The sequence below is a fragment of the Trichosurus vulpecula genome, chromosome 2 (assembly GCF_011100635.1).
Source record: "Trichosurus vulpecula isolate mTriVul1 chromosome 2, mTriVul1.pri, whole genome shotgun sequence".
NCBI classification, from domain to species: Eukaryota; Metazoa; Chordata; class Mammalia; order Diprotodontia; family Phalangeridae; genus Trichosurus; species Trichosurus vulpecula.
The window spans coordinates 131,719,432-131,742,984 of NC_050574.1; the positions used below are offsets into that span (position 1 = coordinate 131,719,432).

Below are 23,553 nucleotides of genomic sequence, written 5' to 3' on the forward strand. Positions count from 1 at the left end.
ATACTTACTATATTTCAATTAGCTATCTCTTCTTTTCAAGCATCAAGTAAATGAAGAAGATAGAGATTAATTTAGTGGGAATCCAGGGCATAAATGAGACGTAAGGGAAAACCAGTTCTCTGTAAAAAAAAAAAAACAACGCCTAGCACCCTGAATCTTCTCGGCGTTATTCTCTTGTCTGTTTTTTTTTTAATGTGTTGATTTATGACAGCTATTAAAGCTGAGTTTTCTAACAATTCTTTCCAGCTGGTCACCAAAGTACTCGTAGGCCATTTCCTACATAGATGGGACGTGGTGTTGTTTTAAAGCTCATCATCGAGCAGATTTTTCATAGTAATTTATTGATTTTCTTACCTCACTTTGCCTTTCTCTTTGAACCATTCTTTATATTGAACCTATTATGCCACTCTTTGTTTTCAACTCAGAGAAGAATAGGGAATTCTATAATGGATCTTTTCCATAAAGTGGTAATTTCTTTGCTCTTCTGTGGGAAGAAGCTGGAGGTGGTCACCCGTTTCAACATTCTTGGTGCATCCATAGTAAACATGAAATTTAGGCATTCTATTTGTATCCCATACATATACACACATCCTGCCACCAGAGGGTGTTCAGAGTACTGATTTGCTAGTCTCTTAGGTTTTCTAGTAATGCTGAGACTAGAATCAATTTGTGATTCCAGTCCCATGGTCTCTGTGTTACAACACAGGTCCCTACTTGAGGCTGATTCCACAAGCCATTTCTCAGCTTCTCAGCTTGGTAAACCTTGCAGGAGACTTTTCTTTACTCAACCGAGATTCACTTTTTTTTTGGACTTAGTAGTATTTTTTCCAATTACATGTAAAGATAGTTTTCAACATTAATTTTTATAAGATTTTGAGTTCCAGATTTTTCTTCCTTTCTTCCCTTCCCTCCACCCTCCCCAACATAGCAAGCAATGTGATGTAGGTTATAACGTACACTCATGTTAAACATATTTCCACATTAGTCATGTTGTGAAATAAGAATCAGAACAAAAGGAAAAAACCACCAGAAAGAAAAACAAAAAAAGGTGAAAATGGTATGCTTCGATCTGCAGTCAGACTCCATAGTTCTTTCTCTAGATGTGGATAACATTTTCCATCAGGAGTCTTTTGGAATTGTCTTGGATCATGGTATTGCTGAGAAGAGCTAAAAGTCTATCATAGTTGATCGTCACATAATGCTGCTGTTACTGTGTACAATGTTCTGGTTCTGCTCACTTCACTCAGCACCAGTTCGTGTAAGCCTTTCCAGGTTTTTCTGAAATTTGCCTGCTCATCATTTCTTATAGCACAATAGTATTCCATCACATTCATGTACCACAGCTTGTTTAGCTATTCCCCAATTGATGGGCATCCCCTCAATTTCCACTTCTTTGCCACCACAAAAAGAGCTGCTGTAAATATTTTAGTACATGTGGGTCCTTTTCCCTTTTTAATGATCTCTTTGGGATACAGACTTAGTAGTGATATTGCTGGATCAAAGGGTATGAAGTTTTATAGCCCTTTGGACATAGTTCCAAATTGCTCAGAAGTTCTTTCTAAGACTGAACTGAATTATTTCCTTGGGCACCTTCCTTTTCTAAAAAGTTAAACCCAGTGATGGGGAAATTGAGTGATAGGCTTCCTTGTATCACAGATGTCATGAGTTGTACTGTCATTACCTGACCTGATACCCTTTTGCCATCCTTTCCCCTACTTAAAGTGACTGTGTATGGGTTTTTTTAAGGGAAGAGGAAAAAGCATCTCCACATTTCCCAAAAATAGATTCATGAGTTCTAGTTTTTTATTCTCTTGATTTCCATATGGTTCTTACTTTACTCTTTTGACCCTTTTCACCCTCCTGACTTCAAAAACATGTACTCAGACCACACTTAGGAAATTAGCCAGAGATACCTTGGTTACCATGCCTGGTTACTAAAGTACTTTCCAACTGTAGGTGGCAGAATAATCCCTGAAAGGAAAAAAAAAAACCAACAACAAACAGTTGAGAGCTCAAATCTCTCCTTATACTTTGATAGGTGACCTTGTTTATATTCCATTCATACAAGGACTCTGCTGTTGTAGGGTCCTTGTATAAATCCAACAAGTCTGCTCTTGTGTGGTCTTGTATAAACCTAATAAGTCTTGGTAAATCAAGATTAAGCTCTCCTTCCATTTCCTCATTTGGTAAGACTGACTCTGAACTATATTTAATAAGGTTGATATATTCTGGTGGTTTGGGAAGTGCAGAGGAAGATGACAGATGATATTCACATGTTAATTTTGCAGTAGTCTCTTGCCATGTGTGCCCAGGACAAGTTACCTAACCTCTCTGAGCCTACCTACCACATAGAGTTCTTATAAGGTTAGCAGTTTGTAAACTTTAAATCTGCTCTGTGAATTGGTATAAGCATGTCCTGTTGAGAACTGTATCAAATGGCCATGGATATAGGCTTTCCAGTGTTAAGCCTTTTGGGTTCTCAGTGTGATACAGTAGAAAGAGCGTTGGATTTGGAGTCAGAAGACCTGGGTTCAGATCCCAATTGTGCTGTTTAACTGTGCAACTTTGGACCCATTCTTTCATGTTTCTAGACCTCAATTTCCTCATCTGCAATTCGAGGAGATTGGACTAGTTCTCTAAAGGCTTTAAATTCTTTGGTCTCATGATTCTGGCACACTAAACAATGTATATCTGGGTGAGAATGAAAGGGTCCTTAGCACGACAGGTGAGATTTTTGTTCGTTTATGGATTTTATTGAATGATCCTAGATTTTTCAAAAACTAGATGAGACTTAATGGGTAGAGAGAAAAAAGGGAGTCAGTCACCCATTGAGTATTCATTAAGCTCCTACCAAGTCAGGCACTGAGGATACAAGTACAAACAATTAAGGTCCCTAATTGCAAGTAGTTTACATTCTAATGGCAGAAGAACAAGTACGTATAAAAATATGTACAAGTATGAAGTTAAATACAATTGTATACAAAGTAGTTGAATGTAAGGTAGTTTGGGAAGGAGAGCAATATCAGTTGTGGGGATCAGGAAAGGCTTCGTGCAGAAGGTGGCATTTGAGCTACATTTTAAAGGAAGAGGGGGACTTAACGAAGTAGATAGAGGCAATGAGGGAGTACATTCCAGGCATATGGGGCCAGCGAATGCAAAATTGTAGAGATGGGAGATGGAGTATTGTATGAGGAACAGCAGGCCAGTTTAACTGGATTACAGTGTGCAAGAGGAATAGCAATACCCAATAAAGCTTGGAAAAATAGGTTGGAACTGTATCGTGTAGAGCTTTTATCTTAGGCAATGGGAAGCCACCAGAATTTATTGCGTATAGGGGAGTCACGTGGTTAGATTTGTGTTTAAGGAGGACTGTATGGCAGCAGTGTAGGGATGGACTGGTCAGAGTCAGGGGTACCATTTAGGAGGCAAGATATGATGAGGGCCTTAACTAACCTCAAAGCTGCATGACTGGAGAGAAGGGACTGGCTGCAAGAGATGTAAAGATAGAAATGGCAAGATTTGGCTACTAATTGGATATGTGGGGTAAAAGGAGAGTGAGGAGTGGAGGATAATGCTCACGTTAGGAGACTGGAGGGATGGCAGTGCCTTAAATAGAAATATGGAAGTTTAGAAGAGGGGAAGTTTTAGGGGGAAAAGATGGTGCTCTCCTGGGACTTTCCCATCCATTCTACCCTAACCTTGACAGGATATGGGGAGAAAGTTTTCATCTTCAGTTATGATTTGAGTATCCAAGGTATGGAGTTCTTTGTCAGGTGCTTTAGGATCTGTCTTTTCGTACCTTGGTCATCAAACATCTATTAAATACTCGACAACTACTCTAATCGGGACAGACTTTTAGGAGAGAGAATCATGTGAATACTTGAACTCATCATAAACTCCCTGAGTGACAGCTTGATCTTTTCCAGTAATAGACTGGAGCTGTAACACCTATTTCTGCTTAATTATATGATGTCCGTTTTTAAAGTGATAGATGGGATATCAAAATTAGTTGTGAGACTTCTGTAACACATATTCAGATAAAATCCATTAGACTGTGAGCTCCTTGAGGGAAGGGACTGTCTTTTGCCTCTTTTGGTAATCTCAGTGCTTAGCACATTGTCTGGCACATAGTAGGCAACGTAAAATGAATACTTATCAGCTGACAGTCTATGCCTTAGAGGGGCTGAGAATCAAAAGCGGTTCAGTGAGGATAGCAATTTCATTAATACAGATGATATTGCAAAGTAAATAATCTGTAAGGAGGAAGGCTAGTTCTATCAGGACATTGAGGCACATCTAGCCTGCCTATACAGTACAGTAAAATGTTTGATTTATAGTCCCAGAATACCTTGCGGCTGGTGAGGCCATCTGTCTTGTCTTTAGGTAGGATGGCTTCTAAGCCTGTCCAATAGAGGAAAGCAGATTCAATTTTTGTTTTAGACATGAAATGTGAGCATTTTAAAAACAACAAACTTTCCAGATGATAAGCATTTATTAAGCACTTGCTATGTACTAGATATTGTACTAGGCATTAGAATACAGGTACAATGAATTAAAACAATCCTCGCTCTTAACTAGTTTGGATGTTGTACACTGTCAGCATGTCTTACTTTTTAGATTGCAGTTTAAACCCATGACACCAGTGGAGATAAATAGCAAGCTTGGTGTTGAGAAAGTATCAGATTGGGAGTCAAGATACTGGAGTTCTAGTCACAGATCTACACGTAACTGTGGCCAGGAACAACTCCCTCCAAATCTCTGAAACCTCATTTGTTGATCTATAAAATTTGTGGTGATGGGGTTGGACTAGATTATCTCTAAGGTCCCTTCCATCCCTAATATTACATGATCTTTTCTCTTTTATTCTCTTGCATTTTTGACATTTGCTGGTACTTAGCCATTCATGTTCAGTTGATGGCACTCATGATGACCCCTGGGTGAATTACAGTCTGCTCAGGGGGGAGTCTACAGTCATGGAACATGGTGCTCTTCCTTTAAATAAGTATGACTTGTTTCTGCTACTCCCTCCATAATGTCAGAAAACACACTGATTGTGAATTGCAAACAGAAATACTTTGAAGTAGTTGGGAGTATTTGGAAGTAGACTGAAGAGCTAGTTGACTTGCAAAAATTAATCTCTCACTAAAGTTGCATCCAAGTCAACTTTCCGTCAGCTCATTTTTTCTTTACATTTCTATTCAACTCTCCCCACCTTCCAATTTGTTTATTTGTCCCCTGAGATAACTATTATAGAGGGAAGCCATAGAGATTGGGGCCTGATTAGAAGGATAGGAGATATCCTCAGTCCCTTGGACTTCATACTGCCACTAGTCCTTTGCCACTTTTCTTGGCCTGGCTACAGCTGTAAGGTGCCCTATATCAGGCCCCAAATCTAGGATAAGCCCTATTCCCTGCACCAAAGCCACTTTAGAATGAAGGATCTTTCATTCAATTCATCTACTTCTTTCATCTGTAGAATGTGGCAGTGATACATTGCCAGAGCCAAAAGGTTGGCAACTAGGGAACGTTCCAAAAATTGACTATTTACGTTGGTATTTCTGGTGCCCATCTCATGTAGAACCCACTTATTCCAGCTGCAGCTTTGGTGCTGCTTGGGCTGCTTTGGGGAGATGCCCAAGGTCCTTAGGCCATACACTTGCTTCAGGATGCAAATCTAATGGTCATCAGTAAGATTGGGTGGTAGCTTGGCCACTTCCATTTAGGCTTTAGTAGAGTTACTAAGAAAGAGTTTATACAGAATAGGAAGAGAGACATAAACACTCATGCCTTAACCATGGATCATTTCTTGGACTGCCTTAGGTCAGGCAAGATTTGAAATAAGTCCCAGTATCCTGGCTCTAAAATAATAGGAGACAAAGTTTTCACCTTTATGAAGTCTTTGAAGCCAAAAAGAATGGGCCAGATGGTTTTTCTGTATTTTTGTATGTGAAGGCAAGGTGAGCATCCTAGACATAAACATATTGAAGGAAGGATCTAATAGGAACATAAGTAAAATGAGGTTCCTTCCTCCCATAGCATCCTATGAGTGTGTCAGCTCATTTTATAGTAAAAGGAAACCAAGTAAGGCATATTGCCCAAGCCTTGACAGGGAATCAGGAGCTGACCTGTTTGGAGACCCCCAAATTTTCCAGGTGCCACATTAACACTCCTAAGACCATCCCAGAAGTTTACTCATTGAAGGACAGCCAGTTTCTTCCTAGTGCTCCCTAAATCCCAGTCATTGTCCAAAGTGTGTTCCTCCCATCTGCTGTGGTTCTACCCTCTTTAAGCAGCTACCACTGTCCCATGGTGTATATAGATCAGCTGGGGGTGTTGAGCATGCAGTTAGGGATGTTTTATTGCCCCTGACTCAGTTTTCCACAGCAGGAGTGAGACTTGAACACAATCTGTACTCTTGCTTTTAAACCCTAGTACGTCATACCACACTGCTCAAGACTGGATAACAAATTTATCAATGGCACTCATGTACCACATAGCTTCTGGATACAATTTTATATGCAGCTTCTATACGGAATGCCCTCTCTCAACAAAATTCCTCATTCAGACATCCGAGCATCCTAACATCACCATAACAAGTCAGTATGGTTTTTCTTTTAGACATTATTTTGTCTGGGCAGTATGAGCATACTTTCATGTGTGTGCTTACGTGGAGCTATTTTTGCAACTTATTCTTTCATCTCATGCATTCTACTAAAGGCTGATAACATCATCTTTCATTGGCAAAACCATAGTTAAGCACTGTCTCCTTGTCCCAAGCCTGATCGCAAACATATACTTGATAATGGTAAATCACAGAATGGAGAATCAACCCCAAAACACTTCAAAGTGTTCAGTTCCCACTCGATAGAATGGACAATCAACCCCCAAAACACTTCAGAATGTTCAGTTCCCACTTGATAACATGAGCGCCTTCTTTAGTTTTGCTGGAATAGCAGTATGCACAGCAAGACACTTTATCAGGTTGCCTTTGAGACAGACTGACAGAGCTGATGTCCTTTTTCACCTTGCAAAAGAGGCAAAAACCAGAAGGTCATTATGTTAGAGTTTCCCTGGGAACATCCTACAACTGACCAAGGTAATGTCTAACCAGTGTAGCACTCTAATTAAACATTCAGACTGCGATCTCTAGTCAACAGTGGAGAACTAGTATGTGGCAAATATAATTTTCTTTCTTTTTTAAAAAATTTATTATATTTAGTTTTCAGCATTGATTTTCACAAAAGTTTGAATTACAAATTTTTTCCCTGTTTCTACCCTCCCCCCACTCCAAGATGGCATATATTCTGGTTGCCTCATTCCCCAGTCAGCCCTCCCATCTGTCACCCCACTCCCTCCCATCCCCCTTTCCCTTCTTCTCTTGTAGGGCAAGATAAATTTCTATGCCCCATTGCCTGTGTATCTTATTTCCTAGTTGCATGGAAAAACTTTTTTTGTTATTGTTGTTGTTTTTGAACATCTGGTTTTAAAACTTTGAGTTCCAAATTCTCTCCCCTCTTCCCTCCCCACCCACCCTCCCAAAGAAGGCAAACAATTCAACATAGGCCACATGTGTATCATTATGTAAAACCCCTCCACAATACTCATGTTGTGAAAGATCAACTATGTTTTGCTCCTTCCTAATCTATCCCCCTTTATTGAATTTTCTCCCTTGACCCTGTCCCTTTTCGAAAGCGTCTGCTTTTGATTACCTCCTCCCCCCATCTGCCCTCCCTTCTTTCATCCCCCCTTTTTTATCTTCTTCCTCCTCCTTTCCTGTGGGGTAAGGTACCCAATTGAGTGTGTATGGTATCCCCTCCTCAGGTCAAATCCGATAAGAGCAAGATTTACTCATTCCCCCTCACCTGCCCCCTCTTCCCTTCCTACAGAACCACTTTTTCTTGCCACTTTTATGCGAGATAATTTACCCCATTCTATTTCTCCCTTTCTCCCTCTCTCAATATATTCCTCTCTTATCCCTTAAATTGATTTTATTTTTTTAGATATCATCCCTTCATATAGTTCATATTCAACTCACCCTGTGCCCTTTGTGTGTATATACATACATATATATTTATTTATACCTAGACACACACATATGTATGTATATGTATACACATATATATATGCATATTCCTTTCAACTACTATGATATTGAGGTCTCATGAATCATACACATCATCTTTCTATGTAGGAATGTAAACAGAACAGTTTAACTTTAGTAAGTTGCTTATGATTACTCTTTCTTGTTTACCTTTTCATGCTTTTCTTGATTGTTGTGTTTGAAAGTCAAATTTTCTATTCAGCTCTGGTCTTTTCACTGAGAAAGCTTGAAAGTCCTCTATTTTATTGAAAATCCATATTTTGCCTTGGAGCATGATACTCAGTTTTGCTGGGTAGGTGATTCTTGGTTTTAATCCTAGCTCCATTGACCTCCGGAATATCATATTCCAAGCCCTTCGGTCCCTTAATGTGGAAGCCGCCAGATCCTGTGTTATCCTGATTGTTTTTCCACAATATTCAAATTGTTTCTTTCTGGCTACTTGCAGTATTTTCTCCTTGACCTGGGAGCTCTGGAATTTGGCAACAATGTTCCTAGGAGTTTTCTTTTTGGGATCTATTTGAGGAGGCGATCTGTGGATTCTTTCAATTTCTATTTTACCCTCTGGCTCTAGCATATCAGGGCAATTCTCCTTGATAATTTCTTGAAAGATGATATCTAGGCTCTTTTTTTGATCATGGCTTTCAGGTAGTCCAATAATTTTTAAATTATCTCTCCTGGATCTATTTTCCAGGTCAGTGGTTTTTCCAAGGAGATATTTCACATTGTCTTCCATTTTTTCATTCCTTTGGTTCTGTTTTATAATATCCTGATTTCTCATAAAGTCACTAGCTTCCACTTGCTCCAATCTAATTTTTAAGGTAGTATTTTCTTCAGTGGTCTTTTGGACCTCCTTTTCCATTTGGCTAATTCTGCCTTTCAAGGCATTCTTCTCCTCATTGGCTTTTTGGAGCTCTTTTGCCATTGGAGTTAGTCTATTTTTTAAAGTGTTGTTTTCTTCAATATTTTTGCATTATTTCTTTGGGTCTCCTTTAGCAAGTCATTGACTTGTTTTTCATGGTTTTCTCACATCCTTCTCATTTCTCTTCCCCATTTTTTCCTCTGCTTCTCTAACTTGCTTTCCAACTCCTTTTTGAGCTCTTCCATGGCCTGAGACCAGTTCATGTTTTTCTTGGAGGCTTTTGGTGTAGGCTCCTGGACTTTGTTGACTTCTTCAGGCCGTATATTTTGGTCTTCTTTGTTGCCAAAGAAAGATTCCAAAGTCTGAGACTGAATCTGGGTGTGTTTTCGCTGCCTGGCCATGTTCCCAGCCAATTTATTTGACCCTTGAGGTTTTTGTCGGGGTATGACTGCTTGTAGAGCAAAGAGTACTTTGTTCCAAGCTTGAGGGGATGCGCCGTTGATTTCAGAGCTATTTCTATACAGCCAGCTCTGCCACCCCAGCACTCCTCCTTCCTCAGGAACTACCAACCCAGACCTGATGCAAATCTTCAGCAGGCTCTGCACTCCTGCACTGATCTGGCACTTAATTCCTCCCACCTCGTGGGCCTGGGGCTGGAAGTAACTGCAGCTGTAGTTCTGTAGCTGCATCTCCCCTGCTGCCCCTGGGGCAGTGGCCGAACTGTGAACTCTGTCCCCCCACAGCTTTTCCCACTAACCTTCTCTGTTGTCTTTGGTGTTTGTAGGTTGAGAAGTCTGGTAACTGCCACAGCTCACTGATTCAGGGTGCTAGGGCCTGTCCTGCCGGGCTCCTGGTCTGATTGGTCCTGCTGCCTCCCACGCTGAGCTCTGCTCCCCTCCACTCTGTGCGCCATAGACCTCATCCAGCGACCATCCAGGCTGTCCTGGGCTGGATCCCTGCTTCCCTCTGCTATTTTGTGGGTTCTGCAGTTCTAGAATTTGTTCAGAGCCATTTTTATAGGTTTTTGGAGGGACGTGGTGGGGAGCTCACGCAAGTCCCTGCTTTCCAGCCGCCATCTTGGCTCCACCCCCGGAAGTCCCAAATATAATTTTCAAATTGTCTTTTTAAGCCCTTCATCCACAGACTCCATTCTTGAGAAATATAGGACAGTGGTACCCATTTAGTTAGTGATTTCTTTGGGGGTTTCTTTAAAAGCTCCCTAAGTAGTAAATAATTGCCCCCTTATGTCTGTGAGAATAAGCATGAGCATATTTGAAGTACTACAGGTTTATTTCTGCAGCTATTTGAAACCATCATGATCATGCACCCTATGATTTTGCTGTTCATGCAGTAGTTACATCACTCTGACCACTTCTGACCAAGTGTAACATTATCAAACCAATGCAATGGTTTATCATTCCAGGGCAAACTGATTCCCAGGGGATGGTCAGACATATGTACATACCCTCATTTGCATTTAATGTACTGTACCAGAGTAGCTCCCTTATTCCCCTGTTTTACCCTATAATTATACCTCTTCAGTTGGGTAATCACATGACCATGATGTTACTAATGCTTGCATTCCTTGCACATGCCAAGCTATTTGAAAACCATCATCACTAGGCATACACAGTAGAGGCTGTCTTGAAGCCATCATGGACATCACAAATGTTCTGCAAAAACAAACATTAAAGCACCTCTTTTGCAGTATTAAGGTTATTTTCTGATTTAAATATGCCTTCTGCTTGTGTTACTATTCTATCTGATAGATTTTCAAATGAGATTTTTCACCTATTGCTGATTGGCAATACTGGTTCATTGTCCAGTAGAGTTTCTGTGAAAGTGTAGCTGGTGTGCCAGTGGTGAAAGAGAAAAAAGTCTAATCTGAATAGATTTTTCCTTGCAAAGGTTAGTTTACATGTAAATTAATAAGTTAAAAATTAAGCAATATGCAATTAATCCTTAATTACATATATCATTTAATACAGTGCTTGTTAGCCTGTAGAAAAGAAAACATTTTCTTTTGTAACTAGCTATTCATCTTTATTGATTGGTTAGGTAGCTAAAAATTTAAAATAATGAATTTCCGTGTCTGCAAGTTAGTTTGTAAAATTCTGCCATTTTCTGCTACATATTTGTGAGTGAACATTTTCACTTTATTCTTGTTTTAAATCAAAATACAGAGATAAAACTACAACCAGAGCCAGATTTAAGACTTTGTCCATGGTTAAATCAAATATTGCAAACCTTTGTTTAAAATCCAACATCAAAATTAAGTTTAAGCCTTTAATATCTTCTAAGTTGTAACTTATTTCATTAAAAAGTTCTTTATATTTAACAAGATTTGTAAAATAAAGAAATTTAATGCAAAGTATTATAGATAATAGTATGCATTTGAGGTTTTGCTGGATTACTTATTTTAATTTTTATAGGATATGCCCCACAAAATATTTGTTTTATAATTAGTTTTATATTTCTTACTTAGAGTTTTCATGATTTTAGGTAGAATAAAATTTCATATTTTATTATCATGATTATGGGTAAAATTTAATTTGGAATCTTTTGAACATGTTATCACTGTAGTTATTGTTAATAAATAAGTGCAAAGAATATGAGCAGCATATTAAGTTATCCTGGGAGCAGAAAAGGAAAATGACAAATGCTAGAGGGGATGTAGAAAAGTAGGTACACTAATGCACCATGGGTGGGGTTGTAAGTTGATTTAACCATTCTGGAGAACAATTTTGAACTATGCCACAAGGGTTATAAAACTGTGCATACTGTTTGACTAGCAATATGGCTACTACATCTGTACCCCAAAGAGATCAAAGAAAAAAGGAGAAAGACTCACAAATAAAAAATATTTATATCAACTCATTTTGTGGTGGCAAAGAATTAGAAATTGAGGAGATGCCCATCAGTTAGAGAATGGCTGAACAGGTTATGGTACATAATTATGATGGAATACTGTTATGCTGTTAGAAATGATTTAAGGGGATGATTTTAGAGAAATCTGGGGAGATGATTTATATGAGCTAATGCAAAGTGAAGTGACCAGAACCAGGAGAACATTGTGCACAGTAACAACAATATTGCATGATAATCTGGCTAAGAAAGTCTTAGCTACTCCAGTCAATGCAGTGATTCATGATAGTTCCAAAGGACTCATGAAAAAATGCTATCCAGCTCCAGAGAGAGAACTGATGAGCTCAAGTGCAGATTGAAGCATATTTTTTCATTTTATTTTTCTTGTTCATTTCCCACCCCCAACATGACTAATGTTGAAATACGCTTTGCGTATGTGACATGTATAATGGGTATTGTATTTCTTGCCTTCTTAATGGGTGGGTGATGGGGTGGAGGGAGAGGGAGAATTTGGAACTGAAAATTAAAAAAATTAAAGGGCAGAGGGAGGAGGGACAGGGAATTGCCCTGCGAGGTCACAACACATTTTTTTGTTGTTGTTGAAATGGGTTCAAGGAACAGAAAATGTTGGGAACCACTGGTCTAGGGTGTTCCCTTTAGACAAACTAGTGTAAAAAATCATTATTATCTTTACTAACTAAAGGTGCTTAGTGAGTACTCAGTCTTTATACTACAGAACAGTTTTCTATTTGTGATTCCTACTGGGACTATTTATCCTGTAGCAAACTTAAAGCTTACTTTAGACTATTCAGAGAGCCTACAGCTTGGTTCTAGACATTTTGTATGTATAGTAGAAAGTTGTGATGATGGGTAAGAAAAGCCTCAGACCCTATAACCCTGCAGGATCATAGATCTAGGACTAGAAGGCATCTCTGAAGACATCTAGTTCAATGTCTCCCTCTTTTTATGAGGTCCAGAGAGATCGTGACTATAGATACAGGCAGGGTGTGCTGGACCATTCTAAGCTTTTTAGTGTGAGCATTCACACTTTGGAAACAAGCAAATGTTGACTTAAGAAAGTGATACAGAAAATGTTAATAATTTAGATGTTTTCAGGGCAGCTAGTGGATAGAGTGCCAGGCCAGGACTCAGAAAGACTCATCTTTCTGAGTTCAGATCTGGTCTCAGACCCTTAACAGCTGTGTGTCCCTGGGCAAGTCACTTAACCCTTTTGGCCTCAGTTTCCTTGTCTGTAAAATGAGCTAGAGAAGGAAATGGCAAACCACTCTAGTCTCTTTGTCAAGAAACCCCCAAATGGTTCACAAAGAGTTGGACAACAAAACAACCTGAAAAATGACAAAACAAACCTGAAAAATGTTTGATCTTTTGAAGAGCTGATGATTAAGCATTTCCCAGAACACCCCTTCAGATACTCATGTGACAATACAAATCTGGGGGAGGTGGAGAGATGTAGTGGAGGGGAAAGAGTTGGGAAGGGTTCATAGCATCTCAGATCTATTTCTTATCCTGTTTTAGATTTTATTTTAAATCCAGGGAAGGGCTGGGAGAAGTCAGTATGAGTCAATTTTTGGCAGCAGCCAGAAAACCCTAATGCTGTCTTTGAATTGATAGAAATCCAGAACAAGATAGGTGATATTACCTCTGATTAAATTGCCATGGGGATTGGAGTCCAGTTTTAGGCATCACATTTGGAAGGGCTTTGACAAACTAGAGTATATCAAGAGGAAGATGACTGGGCTGGTGAGGAGACTGGGCATCATGACCTACAATGATTGGTTAAAGGTACTGGAGATGTTTAATCTTAAGTCAGCCAGCTAGCATTTATGAAGTACCTACTGTGTGCTAGGCACTGTGCTAAGTGCTGAAGATACAAAGACAGGCAAAAAGGCCCCTGCTCACAGACTAATTGGGGAAACAACATATAAAAAGCTGTGTACAAATGAGATATGTACAAGATAAATTGAAGGCAGTCTTAGACAGCACAAAGATTGAGGAGAGTTGGGAAAGGATTCTTGCAGAAGTCAAGATTCTAAGGATACCAGAGAAGGCAGGAAGTAGAGATGAGAGAGTTACATGCATAGGGATGGATGGTAAAAACTCCTGGAGTTGGGAGATGGACAGGCTTGTGAGAAGAACAGCAAGGAGGCCAGTGTCACTTGAAACATACATAGAAGGAAGGGTGTAAGAATATGGAAAGGTAGGAAGGAGCCAGGTTATGAAGGAATTTAAAAGCCAAATAGGATTTTATATTGATCCTAGTGGTATTAGGGGGCCACTGGAATTTATTGAAAGTGGTGGTAACATAGTCAACCCTGTGCTTTAGGAAAATGACTTTGACAGCTGAAAGTAAGATGGCCTGAAGTGGGGAGACACTTGAGACAGGCAGACCAATTAGCTGGCTCTTGCAAAGTCCAGACCTGAAGTGATGAAGGCCTGTACCACACTGGCAGTGTCAGGGGAGAAAAGGAGGCTTATAGGAAAGATGTTAGGAAGTTAGAAATTACAGGACTTGACAAATGATTGGATATGAGGAGTGAGAGAGTGAAGAACTGAGTTAGTTGATAGTTGTGAATCTGAGTGACTAGAAGGATGGTGGTACCCTCAACAATAATAAAGAAGTGAGGAAGACAGCATGGTTTGGGGGTAACTATGAGTTCACTTTTGGATATGTTGAGTTTAAGGTATTTCCAGAACATCTAGTTCCAGGTACCTAATAGATCTTTGGAGATTTGAGCCTGGAGATCAAGAATGAGGTAAGGGCCAGATAAGTCGATTGGTGAATCATCTGCAGAAAGATGACAACTGAATCCATGGCAGCTAATGAGATCTCTAAGTGAAATAGTATACAAGGAGAAGACAAGATAGTTCAGGACAGAGACCTTTGGGACACCTCACTCAAAGTTAGCAGGTGTGACCTGGATGAAAATCCAGCAAAGGAGACTGAGAAGGAACAGTTGGATAGGCAGGAGAACCAGGAGGGATCAGTGTTGTGAGAACCTAGGGAGAAAAAAGTAAATTCCTGCTGAGGATCAATCAGGGAAGTTACAAAGAATGAGAACTGAGAAAAAGTCATTAGATCTGTAAATTAAGAGATTATTGATAACTTAGGAGAGAGGAGTTTCAGTTGAAAGTTGAGGTCTTAAGAGGCACATACTGTAAATGACCTCAAGGACTTTAGCCACAAAAAGGGTAAAATCTAAAGAAAATAAGATGTATGGGAGTCATGATCTCTCTCTCTCTCTCTCTCTCTCTCTCTCTCTCTCTCTCTCTCTCTCTCTCTCTCTCTCTCTCTCTCTCTCTCTCTCTCCCTCTCTCTCTCTCTCTCTCTCTTTATGCATATATATATATATATATGTATCCCTACACCCCCTCCCTCCCTCTCCAACAATTTGAAGGGTGTTCAAGTAGAATGTGGATTGGCTTTATTTTGCTTGACCTCAGAAATCACCTATTCCTGGAAGCCACAAGAAGGCAAATTTTGAATCAGTATTAGAAAGTGTTTTAACAATTAGAGCTTTCCAAAAATGGAATGAACTGTTTCGGGAGCTAATGTATGCCTTGAAACTTGAGGTTTTCCAACAGAAACAGCAAGGCTACTTACTAAGGATGTTGTAGATGAGATTCAAGCTTCAGTTATTGGTTGGCTTAGATCAACCATGAAATTCCTTCCAACTTTGGGATTTTAGGATGTTAAGTCCTTTGGCCTGGTAGAGTTGGAAGTGATCTCCAGGCCCTTGAAGTTCCCTGTTAGGAGGTCTGTGGCGGCAGAGACCCTGATTTCCCCACTCCCCTTCCCTTCTCCCCATATTGCCCCCTGCTGCCAGTAGCCCTCTGTGGTAGAGCTCTACATGGCCAACACCCCATGCGCCAGACTTCTCTGACCCCCTCTTTTGTTTCTATCCTGTGTCCTATTCTTAAGAAGTCCTATTCTTGGTTATTTAGAGGTAATCTTGTCAATAAGCTATGCCATTGGGATATTATGGATTTTGTTAGGGGCTTTCTGGATATGATGTCTTAACACAAAGGAGTCACTTTAATTGTGGGAGTTTCAAACATCCAAGAAGGTGTTTTGCCCCTTAAATTCTAGAGTGTAGTTGTCTACCCACCCAAAGGACCCAGCCCTATATACATAATTAAAAACATTCTGTCAATAGGCAGCTAAATTGTGTATTATGTAGATTGTTGGGCCTGGAGTCAGGAACCTGAGTTTTCCTTCCTCCTTCTTTCCTTCCTTCTTTCTTTCTTACCTTCTTTCCTTCCTTTCTTCCTTCCTTCCTTCCTTCCTTCCTTCCTTCCTTCCTTCCTTCCTTCCTTTCTTCCTTCTCTTCCTTCCTTCCTTCCTTTTTTCCTTCCTTCCTTCCTTCCTTCCTTCCTTCCTTTCTTCCTTCCTTCCTTCCTTCCTTCCTTCCTGTTAATCAGAAGATAATTTCAAAGTTCCCATCTGTAGGATAATGGATTCCCAATATATAGTTGGAAGGGATCGTAGCAGTCACAGGATCATAGCATTAGAGATGAAAGAATCATCTAGTCCAACTCCCTCATTTTACAATTAAGGAAAATTCAGGGCATAGAGAGGTTAAATGACTTGTCCAAGTTCACACAGGTAATTCCTGCCCGAGCAGGGCTATGAACCCAAGATCTAGGGCAAGCACTCTTTTCACTGTACCACTTGCTGATGCTTCTGTAATTCTTTGATTCTGTGTTTCTGTGATGCACTCCCTCAGTCCTTATGGTTAATATCACTTTCTTACAGCACCTAGCATGCTGCCTGATGCACAGTAGTTACTCAAAAAAAATCCATTTAGTTGAAATGTGTTTATTTTTCTTTCCCTTTATGTTATTATCACAGACCTATTCCCCCAATTTTCACACATACAAAAAGACAGTAGCCCCTTCACCACAAAAAAAAACAAACTTTAATCACAAAGTATTTTGCTCCAAATCCACAAGAGCAAAGATAGAGTTGATTTTAAAGGTCCAAGGACCCACTCACTTCTCTATGTCTTTTCAATTGCAGATGGGTTAGAAACAGCATCAACTGCATCTGAGCTCCTAAATCTCTTTTCTCTGAAGTTACGCAGTACCCTGGAGTAGAGGAGCTCATCCTTTTTCGGGAAGGGATGCAGTTTTGGAAATGCTGGCTCTGTTTTCTCTCCCTTGTGTTTCCTGTGATGCATAACATAAGGAAAACAGAATGTTTGCTTAACAAGTCTTTGGTATTCACTTGTCTTTGCTGAGATTAAACTGTGATCTCATGTTTGTGATAGAACAAATCTCAGCTTCTGGGAGTGGGGGTGGTGTGTATGGGGCTGGTGATGCTGCAAACATGAGATTAGGATGAGGAGTGAAAGGCCCACAGCAGGAACAGGTGAACCACGGGGCAACAAAGACCCTGTTTAGGATGCAACACTAATCACCAGGTTTTTCCAAAGGTCATTTTTTGCTGCTGCTTCTATGTGCTTAGTTTGTGGCTATATGTAATCCATCCCGCTGTATTTTTCTAATCCCAGATATCTGTTAAGGAGTGGTTGCTGAATACAGGTTGATTTCAGACCCTGAGCACTTAGATTTTATCTGCTTCCTATAGTTCCCATTGTGGCTGGATGCAGCTGTCTTTGCAGACCCCATTGAGGATGTGGAGAAGTTAGTAGTAGGCGTATGTCCTGCCACAGCCCAGAAGATAGATAGGATGCTGGAATTCCCCACCTCCTGTAGAGAGGATTGTCTTTCCTTTAGGATGAAGGGTCTCATCACAGATGTAGGGGATTGTTTATTTAGTGAAAGACATTATATAATAGAATGCTATAGCCCACAAGTTTAGAGATGATCACCAAACAAGTTGTGTTTCTAAGAAGCAGATGGGCCCCTCCATGAGACATTTCCCCTATGTTCCCCTGTTGCCCACTTAGAACAGGCCACATTGGGAAAGCACCTGTATCATTTAGGAGATCCCTGGGTCTCCTTACTGGCAAGGTTGCACACAGTTCTACTGAAGACAGTTTCCACTGGTTTTGTAAGCCCCACTGTAGCACCGGAATGTAACAGACATGTGAGATTTTTCTCCTTAAATGTTGAAGTGGCAAAGTCGCTTTAGTCACTTCTTTAAATTGTGTGTGTTTCAGGTCAAGAGAAAAGAATCACAGATTTAAAACTAGAAGGGACCCTAAAAGTCTTCTAGCCCAACATCTTCATTTAACCAACATCTCAAGTGGGAAAGCTAGGGCCCAAACTGAGTCACCCAAAATCACACCAGTAATAAAAAAGGGCTGAGCTGAGATCTGATTCAGGTCTTTGAGGATATCTGACTGCAAACCCAGCATGCTTCCCCCTGTACCATGCTGCCTCATTTCCAGCTTTAGGGAGAAGGGCCAATATGTCACTTCCAGAAGTCTGAAGTGTCTGCTTTGGTTTTGCTTTCTACAGAACCCAAAAGAGTTAATCCTTAGTAAATGAGAGAAGCACATGAACACCACCACCACCACCACCACCAGAAGCAAGGTTGAACCAATCAGGATTAATGGTGAGGCAGGGATAAGAAAGCATTTTAATTCTCCTGGCATTCTTTATGCTAGCAGTTTCACCCTAATTAAGATTCAGCCCTAGATTACCAGATCTCTGTGTCTTGGAGGTCGGTGGAAGAACCTATCCGGCATCTCAGCTGGAGCCCCTGTTGGAAGGGCTAGTGGACAGGCATTAGGAGGTGAAGGCGGTTCATCCTTTGCCAGCCAGGCTGAGCAGATCAAGAGCAGTCCACTAACTGCTAGAAAAACTCCAGCAACCCAGCCCAGGAAGAGGGCTTCTCCAAACTCCCACCGAGGCACAATGTCAGGGATGTGTTCATCCCAGAAATCCTGGACGGTGCTATAGGCCACCCAAGAAACAGGGAAAAGAGTTGAGGCTGCGGCCACCTCCACCAGCACCCCTGCAAGAAATCGTAGCCGCCGCTTCAGTCCCCGGGTGATCCCCTGGAGCTGGAAGCAATCAGAACCAAGGCTGGAGAGAAGAAGTCCCAGAAAGCCCAGTCCGTTGGAGGCCAACATGAGGATCCTGGATGCTCGGAACTCCTGGGGCAGAGCCAAGAAGGATTCAAAAGTCTTGCATACGATGGCCCCTTCCTCCTGGATCACACAGACCTCCCAGAGCCCCATGCTCCAGTTCTCCATTTCATTCAGTTCCAAGTTGAGATTCTTCCACAGAGGGACAGCCGTGGTGACACAGGAGCAGATCCATCCAAGGAGAGAGAGAAGCAGTGCCCCCAGCTGTATTTTTCCATTAAAATTCCAGGCCATGGTCATTCACCCCAGGGAGGGAGGGAGGGAAGGAGGGAGGAGAGGGTACTGGTCTTTGGGATTTCTCTGTGGCTGGCCAGCAGGGCAAGGCTCCCCAGGGGCCAGAGCAGAGCAGAAAGAAGCTGTTGCTCATTAACACTTGGTGAGCTGCCTGGTCTTAGTCTTCCAGAAAGCAGCAGAGGCAGGTGGCATATGCCTGGCAGCTTTGGGACTAATAGGCGTGCCCAAAGTTATGGGAACAGGTTGGGGGGCAGGGAGGAGGGAATCCCACAAAAAAGGAAAAAAGCCAAATGACAAGGGATAGATGGCACTGGGTATTCATTAAACCTTTAAAAGTTTACAGTCTTCCTCCTCCCAACTCAAGTCATTAAAAAATCTAGGATACACCAGCAGCTAAGTTCTTCCCACCTAAACTCTCATCAGTTGCTGGGGCAGTATCTACTTGGGGATAGTGAAGTACTCACCTCCTCCTGCCCCATTCTATCTCACACACACACACACACACACACACTCACTCACCCTCCTCCCCCCCACCCCCGCCGCCATTTCTGTCATTATTTGCTGCTGCTGCTTGGGCAAAGAAGCAGTCACCAAGGCAGGACAAATTCCTCTGGCTCCTGTACCTTCCCATCAATGACCCAGCAAAAGGATCCTCCATCTTTGAGGTAAGTATAGGTAAAAGTCTGGAATTTTATGCAGAAAAACAGTTAGTTTGACTGGGCTGATTTTACTGATACTTTTTAAAAAATATTACGATCAATGTTCAATGCCTCCTCTACTCCAGGCCCAAAGGGAATCCTACCTTTTATCAAAGTACAGTCAAGTAAGATAAATCAACACGTTGCCAATTGAAAATAAGTGCCTCATTCTGAACCTATAATCCACCATCTCCCTGCTGAGGGGACATGTATTTCACCATCTGTCCTCTGAGGTCACAGTTGATCACTGAATTAATTAGTATTTTAAAGTCTTTGTTTTCCTGTGAGCTCCTTGAGAGGAGGAACTTTTTTTCTTTCTTTTTTTTTTTTTTTTGCTTTTCTTTATATCCCCAAAACTTGGCACAGCCCCTTGCACATAGTAGGTGTTTAATAAATGCTAGTCGACTAATTGTCTGACATGATTGTAGACAGCATGTAAGGTGTTCTAGCTTATACACTGATCTATATTCAGATTTCTCCCCTTGTAAACTCTGTGATGTACTTGAAGATAAAAGCAAATGTATTATCTTAAGAAGGGAAAAGGAAGAATTAGAGAGAAAAGAGAATCAATTTAATTCAGTCATATTAATAGTGCTAATGTCATAAGGATTTAGATCTAGGATGGATTTTACAGGTTCTCTGGTCACTCAATCAATAAGCATTTGTTAAGCACCTACTATATTCCAGACACTGGGCTAAGTCATGGGGACACAAACTCAAAAGACAGTCTGACCCTTTTATTTACAAATGAGGTAACTGAGACACAAAAGAGGGCATATGATGACCCCAGGATTACACCGATAGTAAATAGCTGTGAGGATTAAACAACAAATTCAAGTTATCTGATTCCAGTTATTGTGCTTTATGTGATATGAGATAGCATGCTATAGTGGGGAGGATCTTGGGATAGGAGCTAAGAGACTAGGGTTCTAGTCTAAGCCCTAGTACTAACTAGCTCTGTCCCTAAGGTGTCTTCCACTTCTAAGAGTCTATGAAAACCTTTCATTTTTAACGCATCTTAGAACTCTGAAGAGTTAGAAAAAGGATGCTGAAAAAATGGTTTTTTGTAACTGAAAGTAACAATTGTTTTCATAAAATCCTGGAAGAGAAGGCGTGAAAACTGTGACATGGACAGGTAGTACAGAGTTTTATGCTAGAACTCTGAAGACTTGTGAATGGAGGTTACTCAAATCAATTCAACAAATATTTTTTATTAAGCAAGGTTACCGTGCTAGGCATTGGACATACAAAGACAAAGATGAAATAGTCCATGGCTTCAACAAACTAACATTTGATATATATGGTAGCCCAGTGGATAGAATACTGGAGCTGGAGTTAAGTAGAAGTAGTGGGGGTGGTGGTGGTGGTGGTAGTAGCAGTAGTAGTAGTATTCTGGGGGTATTCAGCCTGTACAGAAGTATATGCAAAGTAATTGCAAGAGGGAGACAGAACCAACCAAACCTAGGAAGATCAGGAAAGGATCCTCAGAGCTGGTACATGAGCTGTGTTTCAAAGGAAACTAGGGATTCTGTGAAATGGAAGTGAGGGGGAAATGTATCCAAGACATGGGGAACCAATCATCACTTGTCACTTAGCACAGAGTTGGAAGATGTAAAGCTGTATGTGGGAAACAGCTAGCAGGCTAGTTTGACTACAGTAGAGAGAGCAGGAATGGGAGTAATGATCTTGCTATTGGGAAGCATGTGAATACTCTGCAATATATCATATGGGAAATATGAAATAAGGCTTGAGAGGTAGGTGAGAGCCAGATTATGGAGGGCTTTACATGCTGGGCTGAAGAGTTTGCATTCTGGACTAACACCTCTTGTGTGAGGGCTTGCTGAGAGGTGAGGGAATGGTGGAAAGCCAATATATTAAGGGGATATCAGAAGTCTTAAACATGAGAGAGCTGTCGTAGGTGTTAGCAAACTCAAGGGTATAATCATCTTTGTGTGCAACTGAGATAGGGTAGAGGGATAGGTTAAGGAGTTGAGTAGTTAGGGTGTTTCAGGGAGAGTCCATGAATACTGAAGTCCCCTAGTAGGAGGTCAGGAGTTGGGGAGGAGAGAAAAATTGTGAACCATGTACTGAACTCATTGAGGAAGGAAGGGGAGTCTGGAGGTCTGTAGACAACAACCACCATGATTTTGATAGGAATAGCATGAACCTCAAAGGAGGAGTGATCACTGAGTGATGGAGACAGAAGGAGAACATGGAAGTGGCAATAGGTAGCAAAGAGTTTTTCTAACTCCCCCACCTTGACCAGTGAGCCAAGGGAAATGGGTGAAGGTTTAGCCAGTACTGAAAGACAGAGAGGCTGTGTCATGGGGGAGGGGAGAGAAGGGGAGGGAAGAGACATCCAAGTTTTGATGATTGCTAGAAGATAGGAGTGGGAGAAGAAAAGATTTAGGGTAAAGGGAAGTTTACTGCCTATGAAACAGATATTCCAGAGGGCACAGGGGAAGAAAGAGGTGGGTGGCTGTTTCATTTTGTTGGAACTTTGGAATGGGAGGGTTTTAGGGAATGGGAATAATGAGTTGAGTACTAGGAGACAGAAAGTACAGTTTAGATGATGACCCCCAAGAGATTTGAATTTCTGGAATGTGCAGGATATGACCAGGTCTGAGAATGTTCGTATCATTAAGTGCTGGAAGGTGCTACTCCTCTTTCTTTTGCAAGAAGGAGATCAGGCAGGAGATGGAAGTTGAACCTGTAGAACAGGAGAAAGAAGTCCTATTCTCCACCGACTTTCCTCTTCTTCTTCCCTCAAGATTTAGGGGCAGCAGGGGATGGAAGGCCTGAGGTCAAAGGGAAGGTTGCTCCTCTTAGACCTGGAGGCTCTCCAAAAAGTTGGGGGGAGATCAGGCTATCATCAGGAGGCAGAAATTGTCCTGCATTTGTACAGATCTCTAGCATCCTTCCCTCAGAGAACAGACCCAGCAGGAGAAGAAAGGCATGAGGTTGAGGCCAGAGGATGTTCTAGCTCCTCTTCTCACCTAACGCTGGTGATCAAGGGCAGGTTGGTGTAGCGAGAGGATGTCATATTGGGGCTGGAATTCTGTGGGGTCCCTTGTTACCTCTCCTCAGGGGACTTGTGCAGCAAGAGATGGAAGGCTGTGGTTGAGGAAGGTCTCACTTCTGTCACCTGAATCTGAAAAAACAAAATACATAAATGAACATGTATTTTTTTTAGAGAAAAAGACCAGGAAGGATGAATGTATATCATGAAGCTCAGTATATCATCAGTGTAACATGACAGCCAAATTCAACAATTCAGCTCAATAAACATTTATTAAGCACTTGTTTTTAAGCTAGGTTATGGATATTAGGCTACATTAAGAAAAGATGTAATATCCAGGTCTAAGGTATTGATAGTGCCACATTTTAGGGACCATCACAAGTGAAGAGGATCAAGACCAGGGAAATCAGGATGGTTAGGGAACTAGGCTCACCTGAAGGAACTGGGAATGTTTAGCCTGGAGGAGACAAGAAGAGACCTAATGACTATCTTGAGAATGTGAAGGAATCGTGAGGTGCACAAATTTAGAGGTATCTCCACTCTAAATGCTCACGTGAATTATTTGTGCCCGACCTGTGGTAGAGTCTTCTGAGCTCTTATTGGTCTGATCAGCCACAGTCAGACACATTGTACCTTGACCCCAACATAGTGATGTCATTTTGGTCCTCTTCCAGAGCAAAGGAAACCAACAACCAACCATT

At 41.1% G+C, this 23,553-nt stretch overlaps 1 protein-coding gene across 1 annotated transcript; it reads right to left on the bottom strand.

Annotated features, from left to right (window-relative positions):
- Positions 1-18,445: 18,445 nt before the first annotated feature.
- Positions 18,446-19,135, bottom strand: CLDN25 (claudin 25). The gene has a single exon (XM_036744814.1). It carries the CDS (start codon positions 19,133-19,135, stop codon positions 18,446-18,448), a length of 690 nt encoding a protein of 229 aa, XP_036600709.1.
- Between the last annotated feature and the right edge of the window lie 4,418 nt (positions 19,136-23,553).